The 18,412-nt window shown below is 40.6% G+C and overlaps 1 protein-coding gene across 5 annotated transcripts in view; it reads right to left on the reverse strand.

Moving 5' to 3' along the window:
* Positions 1 to 1,042: 1,042 nt before the first annotated feature.
* dgkzb (diacylglycerol kinase, zeta b) overlaps positions 1,043 to 18,412 on the reverse strand; it is a 95,373-nt gene continuing 78,003 nt past the window's right edge. For 4 of the 5 annotated variants that reach the window (XM_071326722.1, XM_071326723.1, XM_071326721.1 and 1 more), the window contains exons 15-33: positions 18,152 to 18,230; positions 17,983 to 18,038; positions 17,686 to 17,748; positions 17,375 to 17,448; positions 15,349 to 15,460; positions 14,888 to 15,087; positions 14,391 to 14,491; positions 12,067 to 12,158; positions 9,720 to 9,789; positions 9,521 to 9,561; positions 7,292 to 7,491; positions 6,617 to 6,721; positions 5,348 to 5,416; positions 5,180 to 5,214; positions 4,680 to 4,723; positions 4,292 to 4,412; positions 3,960 to 3,996; positions 3,622 to 3,721; positions 1,043 to 2,951 (exon numbers count right to left, since the gene is read on the reverse strand). In XM_071326722.1, coding sequence (XP_071182823.1) covers positions 2,835 to 2,951; positions 3,622 to 3,721; positions 3,960 to 3,996; positions 4,292 to 4,412; positions 4,680 to 4,723; positions 5,180 to 5,214; positions 5,348 to 5,416; positions 6,617 to 6,721; positions 7,292 to 7,491; positions 9,521 to 9,561; positions 9,720 to 9,789; positions 12,067 to 12,158; positions 14,391 to 14,491; positions 14,888 to 15,087; positions 15,349 to 15,460; positions 17,375 to 17,448; positions 17,686 to 17,748; positions 17,983 to 18,038; positions 18,152 to 18,230 — 1,716 coding nt within the window. In that variant the 3' untranslated portion in view covers positions 1,043 to 2,834. The remainder of the gene's footprint in view (positions 2,952 to 3,621; positions 3,722 to 3,959; positions 3,997 to 4,291; positions 4,413 to 4,679; positions 4,724 to 5,179; positions 5,215 to 5,347; positions 5,417 to 6,616; positions 6,722 to 7,291; positions 7,492 to 9,520; positions 9,562 to 9,719; positions 9,790 to 12,066; positions 12,159 to 14,390; positions 14,492 to 14,887; positions 15,088 to 15,348; positions 15,461 to 17,374; positions 17,449 to 17,685; positions 17,749 to 17,982; positions 18,039 to 18,151; positions 18,231 to 18,412) is intronic. The other variant, XM_071326718.1, reaches the window with a different exon arrangement.

Genomic DNA, 18,412 nt, shown 5'->3' on the forward strand with positions numbered 1-18,412 from the left:
ATCATTGATGGTTTTTGCGCCTGCACTTAAAGAAACTTTCAAAGTTCTATATACCACCCCTACCTTGTCATAACACAACTGACTGGCTCAAACGCATTAAGGTAATTAATTCCACAAATTAACTTTTAACAAGGCACACCTGTTAATTGAAATACATTCCAGGTGACTATCTCATGAAGCTGGTTGAGAGAATGCCAAGAGTGTGCAACGCTGTCATCAAGGCAAAGGGTGGCTACTTTGAAGAATCTCAAATATAAAATATATTTTGATTTGTTTAACTCTTTTTTGTTACTACATGATTACATATGTGTTATTTCATAGTTTATGTCTTCACTATTATTCTCCAATGTAGAAAATAGTAAAAATAAACAAAAATCCTTCAATGAGTAGGTGTGTCCAAGTGACTGGTACTGTGTATTAAAGCTGTGAAAAGCAGAATTATATATTTTTATTATCTCGTAGCTTTGTTGGCTGTTGCTTCTCAGGGAAGACTTGATACCACCACCACCCTAGGTTGTTGGTTCTCTCCTCATGCTGAAATGGATCAGTCATACGTGGGGAGCATTTTTGGACAGTTGCTATTGGAGCCTGCAGCTGCGAAGCTGGGAAAAGTCACATGAAGGCCAACTTGTGGATGGAAGTCTTCCCCTGCGGAGTCCTACAAAGTTATCCTCTATTTTCCAACCTAAGAAAAGACAAGCCATCAAGCAACGAAACAGCCAATAAAATAATCTGCGAACTTTTGCCGATCCCATGGATTTCCCCAATCAAGCACAGGGCTTTTATCCACAAATAGTATTAGATAAAAGGGATGCTAATCTAAGATGAGGCCCCCCCTGTCCATGTAATCCTATTCTTTATGATCGAAAAGGGAAAACTCCTATTCTGAAACGCCAGGATGCTCTTCATTCTTTTAACCACAGAAAATAAAAGACAATTGAACACAGATCCCAATGCTTTACATAACTTAAACATATCAAGTAACCCTAAATGTACTGTATGTTTTAAAGTGAAGTAGTGACAGGGCCATAAACTGCGATAATCAATGTTTAAAGTTTTATTTTTCTCCAAACAAACAGTAACAAACAGGCTTGATGAGCAAATATACAGTACAACTAATATTTATTTGAATACATTTCATACAGGTCTGTCCATTACTCTGATCGCTGTTCATAAGTACAAAAACGATCTTTTGAAATCTCTGTAGTTACAATGGACAGTTCAGCAGTAGTCATTCTGACATTCTTAATGGCTTGATGCTAATTCTCTAACCCTGAATTGCACAGCAACTCAAAACAAAGCATTGATAACACACATATACGTTTCATAACCCCTTAAAAGCAAACAAATAATAGGCAGTTCTTGCAAAGATTTCTAAGTATTGATAAAAGCAATCTATATTTCACAATAATCAAGCCATGTTTCTGATAATACTTGTAAAAGTTGTAAAGAGAAAAATAAACTGTTGTAAGATACTTGACTGAGCAGTCAGGTTGCACATACAATAGTGTTTAATTAAGTTTCATTGAGACAACGGAATGCGAGACAAATTACTGATTAAGGCTAATAAAGTGAACTGAACTTCCTCCTCACATTCCATAAGTGTTCATAAACTGGCTAATATATGAAATATACAAAGAGTTGACTAAAGTAGTAATGATGTGGCATTAAAGAATGGATACAGAAGTTTATTTGTGATTTGTGATCATTTTGGGGAATCTGTTAACTGTTTTGTGTTGAATTCTTACTGCACTTGTGTAGCATGTAGTAATCAACTTGTAAATAAGAACGTCTCACCTATACACAGAAAAACTATACATTGCAAAGTACACATTTGGAAAAATACATCAAATTTACATTGTATGTAACAAACATGGACACAGTGCATAAAAATATCTAAAAGCTGTGGTATATAAATATCTAAGAACTGTTAAATGTAATGCACCAAGAGGAATTTCAAGCCACATAGAGAAATACAAAGCATTGTTTTTGTAATAAGAGTGGCAGTGCAAAACCAGCTTTTAATAATGAGTTATTAGGATGCCTGCTTTTATAATATTTGATCATAAGCAAAAACGCAAACAGTTCTCTATAAATAGTACAGCATTTCTTAAATATATCGGTTTATCAGTGATAGACATAAGTTATAAGTTACATATCCAATAGCAGAGCAAACATACTGCCATTCGAGTAAACAAGCACATCCAGAGGTCACGAGAATTCAAAAGGAAAGTATGAGCCTTCATACAATATGGCAAAGCATCTATCATATCTCAAGCCCACACTTACATAAACAGTATCCCTGGTTAAAAGCAACCTCCATCCATTTCAATGACACACTCAAACGTTACACATTCCTATAGATACCTTGCCATTGCATATGGAGAAAGATACAAGGTTCATAAAGCCACATTCAGATACAGTTACTCCAGCCCTGAAAATACCCCAAAAAGCTGTTGTTTTTTCATTTGCCCTTTCATTTACAATCGCTTGCTGTGTAGTAGCGGACTTGGACCCATTCGCAATAGAAGAAAAGCGTTTTTCATTCATGCACTCTTTACACATAGCACTCTAGTCAAACTGAAGCATCACTAGCAAGCGGATGAAAGGAAGACCTGCCTTCACTGGCTCACCTCTAGACTTCGACCCATACTGGGAGTGTAGCCCATAGAAATAGTAATTCTATTTCGATGGTGTAATTAGCCTGGTCTGTTAGAGAGGGAAGACACCTACCACCCCCCTTGAACCCATTACAGAACTTCCTACTGTTAGGTATGGCAAACGGAGAGGGAGAAAGAGAGAGCGTGGTGCGGTTTCGGTAAATAGTGGGATCATCAAACGGCAGTCTCCTGGTCCTCTCGCTGGATCATCTGGTAGTGCTGGCGGTTTTCCAAGTACTCCGCCAGCTCCTGGTCATTGGCCTTCTCCGCACGCCGCTTCGGCGTCTCACCCTGTAAAAGGGAGATGGGTATAAGGAGGTGGAAAGAGAGAGGGGGGTGAAGGGGTGGAGAGAGAAGAAGGATGAGAGCGAGGAAGGATGAGAGAGAGGAAAAGGGAAGGGTGAAGAGAAAGAAAAGGGGTGGTGAGGGGGGTTGAGAGAAAGAAGGGGGATGAGAAAGAGAGAGAGAGAGAGAGGGGGGGTATAGATATGTGTGTGTGAAACTGTGCATGTTGGTTGATTCTGATGACAATGACAAAAAAAACACACTGAAACATACAATCTTCTTTTTGAATTGGCAAGTAAACAGTAAAAAATATTCTCATAATGATGACAGGCTTTTTCTTGTCACGAGTCAGTTCACCATGGTGACCGTGTAGTGTACTAAGACCATTGTGGATGTATAAGACCAGCCAGGAATCCTGCAGGGGTACAATTCTCACTGACAGAGAAGAACATGAAATCTCCATTACAAAGAATACACAGCAATTTCCCCCTAAAATAGGCCTTTACTGGACTAGAACTTGTCATTTTTATAACCATCAGCCTTGTTATGATAACCATCAGCCTGATTCATTGAGCCCTTTACCTGGTCAAGTAAAAAAGGCCCCTATAATCAGCCTTTACTGAACTAGAGCTAGCAAATATGATAACCATCATCCTGATTCATTAAGGTAATTTACCTGAAGGTCAGTCTTCATGAGGGAAGCCCCGGCCTCCACCAGGTAGTGGCAGATGGTCCTCTGACGCGTGAACGCAGCTTTATGGAGAGCCGTCTCCCCTCTGTGTCACACACAGACACACACGCATTGACATTTGTCAATCAGGTTGTGTTGTAGCTGGGAGCTCTAGGTTTGACCCAGTTGACAGACTTTTTTCCAGGAACTGACTAATTCATATAGATGAGGTGATTTTAATTTTAATTATTTGAGGGCAGAGCTTAGCTTTAATAGTAATCAGTAGAGAGTTGACCTCTGTGTCAAGATATTTAATGTAAAAGGAAGTTGACAACATGACTCACGTCTCTTTTTCTGTGACATCCAGGAGAGAGGTAGGTGCTGTGTGTTACAACAAAGACAGGATTCAGATATTGCATCCAGTATCTATATGAACACAAGTTCCCTATCTATTTCACATACAGTACATCTATCATCCATGTTGGATATGTTCAAATGTTTATTTATGTTTGGTCCACAAAAGTGATGGAAAATGTTAATATGTTCATTGGGTTTATATGTGATACTGCAGAGTGCTTCCATTATCGAGAACTTAAGAATTAAACAGTGTCATACCAGTACTTAATACCTAAAGTGATGGGAGTCAACTGCAGTGTTTGACAGGTCAGTCTCTTACCGTTGTCTATGATGTACTTAACAATCTCCTTGCAGCCCACCTCCACTGCGTAATGGAGTAAGGTGCAGCCCAAAGTATCCTGCGTGAAAATATCTGCCCCCTGTTTGTGGAGCTCTGTGAGCTGTGAACAAAAATATTAATTTACAGTGCTTACACTTGACAGTGCTTCAACTTTATAGTCATTACACTTTGCTGTGTTTCAATTTGAAAGTACTTCAACTTGCTTTACTGTGCTTTACCTTTACAGCGCTTCAAATTGTACACCCACATTTGTCTACTATCTTACATTTTTGAAAGTGAGGGGTCAAAAGTAAATGTAAAAACACTGTTAGAGGAGGATGCATGGTAGGAAAGAATTCTGTGTAACTAAACACGTTGTGGAACTTACCCTTTCGAGATCTTCTGTCTTCACACACTCAATTAACTCAGTTACTGTAAAAACAGAGTAAGGCATCTATACTCTTCACAATTTACTTAGGCTTTTCATTATATTTTTGAACAGTGAACCTTATGCGAGCCTGAAACTTTTCTGTGTGTAAATACAATATGGTTCAAATGAGGGCTGGGTGACATGGCCAAAATATCATAGCACAATATCTTGTACAATTCTAAATCATGAAAGTTCTAAATATCTTTTGAGTAGTACATGACCCTAGGATGGCCACAAATGAATTCTAAGTGGTTTTAATGGCTTTCTCCATTCTGATTGTTTTACAAACAAACTAGGACAAAACTGATAGTGAAGCAGTCCAATTTGCTTTTACATTTATTTAGCACTGTATCAAATTACCTTTATAGACTGTATTGTAAAAATCCATACTGGTAGGCAAGTACGGTTGTAACTATCCGTTCAGATTATTGAGAACAAATCAACAGGGGATGTTTTACCTTTTTCAGCATCACACGACAGAGCACTTCCAGAACTGTGAGAAGGGCAAGAGACAGATTTTACAACAAAGCTAAATGACATTGCACTGAGATGATGATCATAACAAGTAAAAGCATGGCAAGTAAGCATGACAGTAAGCGTGACACATACAGAAACAGACAGCATACCTAAGCATGGGTCTGAAATCAGCAATAGTTGTATGGGGCCGATGAACAGTCACAATTTTAGGCCCTCTCCTTCAAAGACAAAGACAGGATAAAGCATGGATGACATATCATACATATTAAGCGCTGTTTGACAAAGTGTGTTTGAATTTTTTTAATATATTTTTTTATTTATTAAATCAGAACGATAATTGGGAAAGTGAGCCAGACCTGAGTTCAAATACTATTTAGAGTAGGCCTATGTATGTCAATTACTTTAAAGACATTTGGTAGTAGGTATTTAGATTTTTTTATTTGAAAACACAAGTAGTTCAATATTGTAAATACTGTAAATTTGGAAGGTATTGGCATGTATTTGAAAATACTGAAATGCAGAGTATTTATACAAATATTTAAATACTCCCATGCATTTGAACCTGGTCTGTTTGGTATTTGAAATAAGGTATTTGGAAAGTAAGCTATTTATAGAAAAGTATATGAAAATACTTCCAAAAGAAGTAGTTGATTTGGGCCACACATTAGAAAATTCCTAAATACACAGAATTAAGTATTTAAATGACAAATAATCAAATCAATCAAATCAAATAATCAAATACACGTGTACTGTATATGATCACAGGTTTGGAGTGAGCTAAAATTTGTCTCAGGGAACAATGCTGAATCAAGTTCCTTGGAAGCTTTTGAATACTTGAATGGAACATGTGTCCAAATCATTTCTCTTATGACTCAATCCATACTGAACCTGAGAGAGATGACATGGCTTTGTAACACTAGGCTTTGTCACATCATTTTCTTACGCCAACCGACATTGCAGGCGGAATTGTCGTGCTATCTGACGTAAGACAATGTTGTTACATAGCAAACCATAGTGCTATGCTGATGACTGACCATGAAAAATAAAACACAAATCCATTATAATTAAAATAAACCCTCATGTATGCTGTTAAGTAGTTATAGTTATATTAACTACCCAATTGTCAACATTTTGAGATCTGATGTTCTACCAACATTGTTTCAAGGTAGTTTGGTTATCGCTCCTGGCCATTGCTCATGACCAGAATGCTATGATGCCACACCATTAGAATGTAGACACTGATTGAACAGTCATCCAAAAGACACCACAGTTCAACAAAGGTCTGATAATTGGTCTGATAAATAACATTGGTGCAACCATAGGCCAACAATAAATGGACTGATGAGTTGGTAAAACCATACTACAATTGAAAATGTCCACAAAGATGTATAGGATTCAGGCTAAAGTCAGGGTCTGACCTGCACTGGCCGGTCTTGGAGGAGGCCTGGGAGTCGCTGCTGTGAGCCAGGGCCTCTGTCACCGAGCTGTCACTGGACACCCTCTTCCTCTGGGACTCCCTGATACTGCAGGAGGGGAGGGAGAAGAGGTACAGGTTAGTGACTGGGAGAAGGACCACTCAGTACAGTAATAACATTTTTATGTTTTACATTCCTGCCAATATCTACGAATAGAATTGTCACTGTTGCGCTCAAAAGTTTGTGAATGGGTGTGTGTGTGTGTGTATGTAAAATTGGTCGTCAGTCTGTCTGAGACCCAGCCATGTAGTTGTGTCATCTTCCCTGAGGGAGCCAACATTATATACAGGACCAGATATGGATAATGAGCTATTGTTCATCACCAGACAATAGTGCAATAGTGAGTGACAGTCAGACAGCAATGAAAGAGGAAGGGAGGTTTGTGTGTGTGCGTGTGTGTGCGCACGTGTGTGTGCGCACGTGTGTGTGTGTGCCTATCTTTCAAATAAATATGGTGCAAAGAAACCAAGCTAGAGTGCATCCAATGAAAAATATTACCTTGTTCAGTCTCTAAACCATAAAGGGACGGTTTCCCAGACACAGATTAAACTTAGTTCTAGACTAAAAAGCACTTTTAATGGAGATTAGGCTTAATCTTAATAGTGTTTTTATTCTCACCTGGGTCCTGGGGAGGAGGTGGGAGAGGAGGAGGAGGATGGGAAGGTAAACTGGCGAGATTCGGGCGTTTGGCACTCCCCGTACGAGTCTACCAGGTCGGGCATGCCCGGCGAGGTGCCCACCGTCTCCTTGATGACTAGCTCCGGGTCCAGGATGTAGAGGTCCTCCTGGGAGATCTCCGTCACGTAGTTGAGGTGCTCCTTGAGGTTATAACAGGTTATTATAACAGTTTATAGCTTGTTTATAAAAGAGTCATGACAGTGTGTCATAACAACATGCCTCATTAAAACCCTGGGTGATATAGATGGTGGCCTTGCATACTTATAAGCTTTACCATAATGTTCAGGAGTTTATCCTAGTCAAGTCATGTGGTCAGAAAAAAACTATATGGCATATTCACAAGTCAGTGTTTCCCCTTAGATTGTTTATTTATTTATTATTAGTATAAACACAGGACAATTAAACAACAAAAAAGAAGTAGGCCTCCACAATCTCTGATTGATTGAGAAATTCCAGAAGCTATCATCGTTAAGTAACATAATATATGCAAAGCATTGAATATTTACATTCATGCAATACTAAATGAATTTAGTAACTTTTCCCCAGAAGCATTTAACTGCAAGGCACTCTCACATCCAATGGAGGATTGTGCCTAACTGATTTAGGGGGCACAGTGAAGAGGTGGGAATTTCATTGTAAAACTTTTCCTTGTTAAATACAGTCTGTGAACAAACTTAAAATGTATAAGTTGATTGTTCGGGTTAAGGGATGCCAAAGTCGTATTTTTTGTATTTCTCTTCCAGTTAAAGGGTAGTTCAGATTCAATTAGATCTGTAGACCATACTTTTTGAATGGCTAGCTCAGAATATGAGCGTTCCAAAAGTTGTTCATATATTATAGAGATCAGTCCCATTGGGAGCCCAGAGAATTTATTTATAAATCCCATCATTGGATGGTTCGGTAGATGGGTTAGCTGACCTAAGTTGTAGATATATATAAAAAAATATTTTTTTGTGTATGCGTCTTTCAAATCTTGGATTGTTCTCAAACAACTGTCCATGATATCGACAAGGGTATGGATTCCACATTTGGATTATTGGGGTGATGAAAAAGGCCGCAAGGCGTTATTGTGAAATATTGGAGTATGGGCATGTTATTTTGATTACCAGTTACATTATTTTTCAATTTCCCACCAAATAGAAATTGTATGAGCAAAAATAGGACCAAAGCGTAGTTTACATTGTTTAAGGGACATATCAGTGAAGACCACCTATTCCAGGGCAATAGGAGACACTATATTTATCTCTATACCGGGGGGGCGGAAGAATCATGTCGAAACCAATTTAGGATGGGATGAAATGCTAGTGCCTGGAAACACAATTTAAAGTTTGCTACGGCTAGTGCTACGGCTAGTGCTACGGCTAGTCCTACGGCTTTCCCTCTCTGTAATTGTGTTAATTTTACCCAGGATCGTTTACCTTGCCAGATACATTTTGAAACCGCACTATGACTTTTATCCCAATAGAGCCATGGGCACCACTGAACTACAGAAATTCAGCCGTAGCAATATATTAATTTTAACAGTAGATATTCTGCCAGTTAAAGCAACTGGGATATTAGTACATCTACTGAGGTCGGATTGAATTGAGCGTTCTGTCAAAGGAAGGAAACATTTCTACAATTGGGATTCCATAAGTAGCGATGGAGTCCTTTTCAGGGTGTTGAAAAAAAGGCAGTAGGGCAGATTGTTAGATTTATTTTATAACTTGAGATGGAGCTGAATTTATCTTCAAAGCATTTGGGAGGGATTGAAATACATTTTCTAGATAAAGTAAGATATTGTCGGTGTATAATGAGATTACGTGATCCATAGAATTGAGATATATTGGTGTAATTTCTTTCGATTGTCGAATTGCCTGGGCCAGGGGCCCTTTGGATTTTTTTTTCAGCAGCGGTGGCAAAGCTACCGAAGTATATGGGAACAGCATGCTAGACTCCATAGACTTCTAGTCATTGATCGCACTAATGCTAGTTAGCAACTTCTTTCTAACTGCATGCGAGACAAAAAAGGGTATGCATGAGTTCATCTGACTATGGGTAAGTAGAAAAAGGGCCTAATTGCATAAATCATGCACAAAAAATTACATCATATTTTTTGGAGCTTTAGCATTTAGCATTGGTGGGCCCCAGATGCTAAATTAATATAGGGGAAACACTGCAAGTACATACCTGAGCACGGTCTATCCTATAGAATCGATCAGCAGTTGTGCCTGAAAAGAAAACACACCTTTCATAATCTATATGTTCCTGCCCATATACTGGCATTGCATTCCTGAACAGAAATCTAATGCTGCATTTCAATTGTTTCCAAAATGAGGAAGAGAGTTCTCTTATAAAATACTCTCTTTGTTTGGGTAGCAATACTTACAGTCAAGGAAGCACCATTTGGGGGAAAGCTTTTGTGACGACAGCCTCGCTGATTTCACAGCATCACTTTCCTTTAAGAGAATAATATAACAACATAATTATGTCATCTCATTTCCTACAGCAAGTAACATCTTTATAAACCAGGTACTTCAGTTCTTCCAGAGGAGCATATGAGGCTTGTCATTTTGTTGCCTGAAGTACATCTGAGCTCCACTAGGGGGCACAGCAGACAACATGAAGTCTATCATATGGTCAAATATTTAATGACACACTCATTATCCTCTCTTTCTCACCCCAGTTCCTTTTCTCTCGCTTTTACTTATTTTGACACTCATTTATTCTTTTCGCCCACACACATTTCCACCCTCCACTAATATTGGCACCCTTGGTAAAAATGAGCAAAATGGGCTGTAAAAAAAATTTCTTTGCTGTTTATCCTCTTGGTCTTTCAATCAAAAATATTCACAAAAAAATCTAACCTTTAATTTTTTCAATGTGAAGTAAACTAAATAAATATTTTCCTACAAAATATGTGTGCCACAATTATTGGCACCCCTAGAAATTCTTGTGTAAAATCTAACTGAAGTATATTCCCATTCATATTTTACATTTTTAAGTTCACCTGCGTGATTAGGAATACTTAAGTGGTAAGCCATGACTTCCTGTTTCACTGGGGTATAAATTTTAGGTGACATACAGGCCAAGTTCCCACAGTCATCCATCACAGTAATGATGTGCGACAAAAGGTTTTTGAGCTGCACAAATCAGGAAATGGCTATGAGAAAATAGCTCAAAGGTTGAAAATGCCCATTTCCACTATCAGGGCAATAATTAAGAAGTTTAAAGCAACTGGAGATGTTAACAATCGGCCTGGAAGAGGACGTGTGTCTATATTGACTTCACGCACAGTGAGGAGGATGGTTAAAGTGGCCAAATTTTTTCCAAGGATCACAGCTGGATAAATTGCAGATGTTAGTTAGGTCTTGGGGTCAGAAAGTCTCCAAAACTACGATCAGATGCCACCTCCGTAACCACAAGTTGTTTGGGAGGGTTTCCATAAAAAAGCCTTTGCTGTCATCAAACAACAAACTCAAGTGCCTAGTTTGCCACAAATTATTGGAACTTTCAAATGGGACCGGATTCTATGGTCAGATGAGACCAAAATAGAGCATTTTGGAAACAAACACCAGAGGTGGGTTTGTCATAGACAGAAAGATATCCATGCAGAAAAGTACATCATCCCCACTCTGAAGTATCTTTGATATTGTGGGCCTGTTTTTCTTCCAAAGGCCCTGGACAACTTGTTAGGATACATAAACTCAGCAAAAAAAGAAAAGTCCTCTCACTGTCAACTGCGTTTATTTTCAGCAAACTTAACATGTGTAAATATTTGTATGAACATAACAAGATTCAACAACTGAGATATAAACTGAACAAGTTCCACAGACATTTGACTAACAGAAATTTAATAATGTGTCCCTGAACAAAGGGGGGGGGGGCAAAATCAAAAGTAACAGTCAGTATCTGGTGTGGCCACAAGCTGCATTAAGTACTGCAGTGCATCTCCTCCTCATGGACTGCACCAGATTTGCCAGTTCTTGCTGTGAGATGTTACCCCACACTTCCACCAAGGCACCTGGAAGTTCCCGTACATTTCTGGGGGGAATGGCCCTAGCCCTCACCCTCCGATCCAACAGGTCCCAGACATGCTCAATGGGATTGAGATCCGGGCTCTTCGCTGGCCATGGCAGAACACTGACATTCCTGTCTTGCAGGAAATCACGCACTGAACGAGCTGCATGGCTGGTGGCATTGTCATGCTGGAGGGTCATGTCAGGATGAGCCTGCAGGAAGGGTACCACATGAGGGAGGAGGATGTCTTCCCTGTAACGCACAGCGTTGAGATTGCCTGCAATGACAACAAGCTCAGTCCGATGATGCTGTGACACACCGCCCCAGACCATGACGGACCCTCCACCTCCAAATCGATACCGCTCCAGAGTACAGGCCTCAGTGTAACGCTCATTCCTTCGACTATAAACACGAATCCGACCATCACCCCTGGTGAGACAAAACCGCGACTCATCAGTGTAGAGCACTTTTTGCCAGTCCTGTCTGGTCCAGCGACGGTGGGCTTGTGCCAATAGGCGACGTTGTTGCCAGTGATGTCTGGTGAGGACCTGCCTTACAACAAGCCCTCAGTCCAGCCTCTCTCAGCCTATTGCGGACAGTCTGAGCACTGATGGAAGGATTATGCATTCCTGGTGTAACTCGGGCAGTTGTTGTTGCCATCCTGTACCTGTCCAGCAGGTGTGATGTTCCCACAAATGTACATGTCTCCTACATACCTCTTCCAGACTGTCCTGTAGACTCTCAATGTGTGAACGGCAGTTCTCCAGATCGCTGTCTCCTGGGACTGTGATGATGCCCAGTGGAATAGCTGAGACAGGAAAAAGACATTGTGTTACAGTAGTTTCCAAATCAAATCCAATTTTATTGATCACATACACATGTTTAGCAGATGTTATTGCTGTTGTAGCGAATTGCTTGTGTTTCTAGCTCCAACAGTGCAGTAATATCTAACAAGTAATATCAAACAATTTCACAACAATACACACAAATCTAAAGTAAAGGAATGGAATTAAGAATATATAAATATTTGGACGAGCAATGTCGAGTGCGGCATAGACTAAAACACAGTAGAACAGAAAATAATACATTATATACAGTTGAAGTCTGAAGTTTCCATACACCTTAGCCAAATACATTTAAACTCAGTTTTTCACAATTCCTGACTTTTAATCCGAGTAAAAATGTCCTGTTTTAGGTCAGTTAGGATCACCACTTTATTTTAAGAATGTGAAATGTCAGAATAATAGTAGAGAGAATGATTTATTTCAGCTTTTATTTATTTCATCACATTCCCAGTGGGTCAGAAGTTTACATACACTCAATTAGTATTTGGTAGCATTTCCTTTAAATTGTTTAACTTGGGTCAAACGTTTCGGGTAGCCTTCCACAAGCTTCCCACAATAAGTTGGGTGAATTTTGGCCCATTCCTCCTGACAGAGCTGGTGTAAAGTCAGTTTTGTAGGCCTCCTTGCTCGCTCACGCTTTTTCAGTTCTGTCCACATATTTTCTATAGGATTGAGGTCAGGGCTTTGTGACGGCCACTCCAATACCTTGACTTTGTTGTCCTTAAAAGCCATTTTACCACAACTTTATATGCTTGTGGTCATTGTCCATTTGGAAGACCCATTTGCGACCTAGCTTTAACTTCCTGACTGATGTCTTGAGATGTTGCTTCAATATAGTCACAAAAATGTCCTTCTCATGATGCTATCTATTTTGTGAAGTGCACCAGTCCCTCCTGCAGCAAAGCACCCCCACAACATGATGCTGCCACCCCCGTGCTTCACGGTTGGGATGGTGTTCTTCGGCTTGCAAGCCTCCCCCTTTTTCCTCCAAACATAACGATGGTCATTATGGCCAAACAGTTCTATTTTTGTTTCATCAGACCAGAGGACATTCCTCTAAAAAGTATGATCTTTGTCCCCAAACGCAGTTGCAACCACAATCTGGCTTTTTTATGGCGGTTTTGGAGCAGTGGCTTCTTCCTTGCTGAGCGGCCTTTCAGGTTATGTCAATATAGGACTCATTTTACTGTGGATATAGATACTTTTGTACCTATTTTCTTCAGCATCTTCACAAGGTCCTTTGCTGTTGTTCTGGGATTGATTTGCACTTTTCGCACCAAAGTAGGTTCATCTCCAGGAGACAGAACGCGTCTCCTTCCTGAGCGGTATGACAGCTGCGTGGTCCCATGGTGTTTATACTTGCGTACTATTGTTTGTACAGATGAACGTGGTACCTTCAGGCGTTTGGAAATTGCTCCCAACGATGAACCAGACTTCCGGAGGTCTACAAATTTTTTTATGAGGTCTTGGCTCATTTCTTTTGATTTTTCCCATGATGTCAAGCAAATAAGAACTGAGTTTTAAGGTAGGTCTTGAAATACATCCACAGGTACACCTCCAATTGACTCAAATAATGTCAATTAGCCTATCAGAAGCTTCTAAAGCCACATAATTATTTTCTGGAATTTTCCAAGCTGTTTAAAGGCACAGTCAACTTAGTATATGAAAACTTCTGACCCACTGGAATTGTGATACAGTGAATTATAAGTGAAATAGTCTGTCTGTAAACAGTTGTTGGGAAAATTACTTGTGTCATGCACAAAGTAGATGTCCTAATTGACTTGCCAAAACTATAGTTTGTTAACAAGAAATTTGTGGAGTGGTTGAAAAACAAGTTTTAATGACTCCAACCTAAATGTATGTAAACTTCCGACTTCAACTGTACATATGATGAGTAATGCAAATATGTAAACATTATTAAAGTGACTAGTGTTCCATTATTAAAGTGGCCAGTGATGACAAGTTGATGTAGATAGGCAAGCAGCCTCTAAGGTGCTAGTGATGGCTATTTAACAGTCTGATGGCCTTGAGATAGAAGCTGTTTTTCAGTCTCTCGGTCCCAGCTTTGATGCCCTTTGCTAATGGGCTAGAGCAAAAGCCTGCATGTATAGATCTGCTATATCCCTGCCACAGTGGTCTCCTTAGTAAGGGAATGACAGAGGTGCAGTGTGTAGAATATGTATGTTTACACTCACAGGCCTCTTTGAGCTTGTCCTTGTCGTAGTGCAGGGCCTCATAGGCGTGCATGCTGATCCTGCTCACTCTGATCTGCAGCTTCTCAGGAACCGGCTGCTGACTGAGAGGACACAGACAGAAACATTATGCTTGTACATATTGTATAGGTCAGTGTTTCTTAAATGCTGTTCCTGGGGACCCAAAGGAGTGCACATTTTAGTTTTTGCCCTAGCACTACACACCTGATTCCACTAATCAACTCATCAAACCTTTGATTAGTGGAATCAGGTGTTAATGTTAGGGCAAAAACTAAAAGGTGCACCCTTATGGGTCACTAAGACCAGGATTAAGAAACACTGTTATAGATTATTGATGGCTGGGAGAGAGCTACTAGACATCCATATGGAATCATATGGATAGCATTAACTCTAGCCTCGACTACAGTCATTCTAGGTTTCTGATCTAGAACGGGAACACAGTGTTGAGGTCCGGTATCACAAGGTTTATGGTTACTAACTCATTGAGCTGGGGCATGGAGATCCTCCTCTTGGTCTTCTGCACCATGTTGGCCTGGTTCCTCAGGTTGATGTAGATGACGGAAGGGGCCAGCTTACAGGGCTCGCCATCTACCTGCATGGGGATGGACTTGTAGGTGGTCAGGGTCACTTCCTTACACTGGTTCAACCTCTCGCCGTGACCGCCCACCTGCAGAGTGGCCTGGAGGGACGGAGAGGAAGAGAGAGCGAGAAAATGGAACTGATTTGAATCCATTTTATTGATCCCCCATATGGAAATTGAGAGATACTGATGAAAGATAAACAATGATTTCCCTCCCGAGTGGGGTCTAAGGCACTGCATCTCAGTGGTTGATGCGTCACTACAGACACAAAGCCTACAATGTGCATGTTAGGCTGTACAAATGGTAATTAATATATTCCATTAGAAGTCAGAGGACATCAGGTATGGTTGAGAGCTCACCAGAGAGGTCATGGTGAATCCGATGACCTCGATACAGCCGTCGTCGTGTCTTTGCGGCTCAAAATCAAGGTGCTCACTGGGGTGACCCCACGGCTTGGTTCCGGCACAGTAACTACAGCAGACAATCAAAATACAACACTTGATAACAGGTATAATGCATAATTCTTTATAACTTGTTGCAAACATGTCTGAGCCTTTATTATGTATTTTAATAAGACTTCTAATATGGTATGTCTCTATATTAAAGAAACGTTCTACCGACTCAAAATGGATGGTATTTTGTCAGGCCATAGAAATGCACTCGAGAGGTCATCTCCTAGCTTTACAATTACCTCTTCTGTGACAGCATGGGCAGAGCTATTGGTAGCCATCTTCAATATAAAGTAGTCAATTTATTACTTATTATTCTACCTCTATGAGTGTATAGGCATAGATGTGTAAATAAACTGAAAAGGTGCATACCACCACCTACTGTACTGGAGTGTGTATAGTCTGAAATGGTAAAAGCTAAAATTGGTTACTGCCACCTGCAGCGGTTATAGAATGTTTGCTCAGGAGCGTAATTCATTGGTTGACCCCTCCCGCTGACCTGGATGGAATTGGGGATCCTTCTTTAACCCATAGCAAGTCCCATGCAAAACAGACTACGAGTCACGCTCATAATGAGATGAATATATCACATTATAAGGGTGTCATACAGCACATGCTCATGTTGTCTTACACTGCTGCATCATAATGCCATCTGGTCCATTTGTATCGTTCTGTGTGTCCATTGAATTGACTCAATGTCTATTAATGGGAGTGTATACAGTGCATTCGGAAAGTATTCAGACCCCTTAACTTTTTCCACATTTTGTTACGTTACAGCCTTATTCTAAAATGGATTCAATATTTTTTCCCCCCTCATCAATCTACACACAATACCCCATATACACAAAGTAAAGACAGGTTTGTAGACATTTTTGCAAATGTATAAAAAAAAAAAAAATGAAATCGCACATTTACATAAGTGTTCAGACCCTTTACTCAGTACTTTGAAGCACCTTTGGCAGCGATTACAGCCTCGAGTCTTCTTGGGTATGACGCTACAAGCTTGACACACCTGTACTTGGGGAGTTTCTCCCCTTCTTCTCTGCAGATCCTCTCAAGCTCTGTCAGGTTGGATGCGGAGAGTCACTGCACAGCTATTTTCAGGGTCTCTCCAGAGATGTTCAATCAGGTTCAAGTCCGGGCTCTGGCTGGGCCACTCAAGGACATTCTAGAGCAGGTTTTCATCAAGGATCTCTCTGTACTTTGCTCCGTTCATCTTTCCCTCGATCCTGACCAGTCTCCCAGTCCCTGATGCTGAAAAACATCCCCACTGCATGATGCTGCCACCACCATCCTTCACCGTAGGGATGGTACCAGGTTTCCTCCAGACGTGACGCTTGGCATTCAGGCCAAAGAGTTCCATCTCGGTTTCATCAGACCAGAGGATCTTGTTTCTCATGGTCTGAGAGTCCTTGAGGTGCCTTTTGGCAAACTCCAAGCGGGCTGTCATGTGCCTTTTACTGAGGAGTGGCTTCCGTCTGGCCACTCTACCGTAAAGGCCTGATTGTTGGAGTGCTACAGAGATGGTTGTCCTTCTCGAAGGTTCTCCCATCTCCACAGAGGAACTCGGGAGCTCTGTCAGAGTGACCACCGGGTTCTTGGTCACCTCCCTGACCAAGGCCCTTCTCCCCCAATTGCTCAGTTTGACCGGGTGGACAGCTCTAGGAAGGGTCTTGGTGGTTCCCATTTAAGAATGATGGAGGCCATTGTGTTCTTGGGGACCTTCAACGCCGCAGAAATGATTTGTTACCCTGTGTCTAAAAACCTTTCTTCGCTTCGTCATTATGGGGTATTGTGTGTAGACTGATGATGATTTTGTTTTATTTAATCCATTTTAAAATAAGGCTGTAATGTCACAAAATGTGGAAAAAGTCAAGGGGTCTGAAGACTTTCCGAATGCAGGTGCATCCAGTTTCAAAATATTCTAAACGCTTACCTGGGAATGTTGAGGAACACAAGACATTGCAACTTCAGGTCCTGGACTTTGGAGGTGAGGTCTGTGCCGTCACACTGACAAAGAGGGGTTTCAGAGAAACAGAGTACAGACCATAGAGTTACACATATATCTCTACAATGGACATTGGTATCCTAGAAACATGCCTACAAATCTACCATCTTCGCCAGGAAAATGTTCACTCTAGAAACTGATCAAATATGGTATATAGACACTCAGTCTTGGGACACATCCACATTCTTTCTCGTTGTGCTCTGGGTCTTAGTCCCATTCAGGTCTAGAAGTCCACTCACCACAACTTTAATGTGTTTGGCAAGGTCTTTGGAGCTGCCACTCAGAAAGTCAGAGAAGGCCGTCTGCAATAAAGAAGCAGGTTTGAGTTCAGTAGGAAAACAGTTTGAAACAAAGTAAAATGGGGATGCACTATCTGAACTTGTCCAATAAGAACGCTGGCTTTCCGTTTAAAACCGTTTTGAAACATTTTGCCCTAATGAACATGCCCTAGATATATAGTAAAGCAGATCAGACACAGAGCAAACAACTCCATAGTGGGAGAGGAGCAGAGTTATATATTTTGTCAAAGCACTCACCCCTGCATAGAACATCTTATTCCGCAAACGGCTGTTGAATTTCTCTGGGTTGGCCTCTAAGGAGAGAGAGACTGCTTTAGACTGTTGCTGCAGTAACATTTATTATAGTGACTAATTTCAGCTAGCAAAAGTAATTTCAGCTAGCGAAAGATGCACATTTTGGACAAACCTCTGGACTCGTGGAACCCCAGTGTGACGTGAGCGTCGAAGCCGAGGCTGAAGTAGTTGTTGAAGACATCAATTGGGAGCTAACAAACAAAGCAGAGACACATGATGTCAACAGAAATACAGTGCCCTCCGTAATTATTGGGACAGTGACAAATGTTTAGTTTCTTTGGCTCTGTACTCCAATACTTCTGGTCCCCTAAAATGCGGGGACAATGTACAAAAAGTGCTTGAATTTCTAAACGGTTCACCCGATATGGATGAA

Source organism: Salvelinus alpinus, chromosome 9, assembly GCF_045679555.1.
Source record: "Salvelinus alpinus chromosome 9, SLU_Salpinus.1, whole genome shotgun sequence".
NCBI classification, from domain to species: domain Eukaryota; kingdom Metazoa; phylum Chordata; class Actinopteri; order Salmoniformes; family Salmonidae; genus Salvelinus; species Salvelinus alpinus.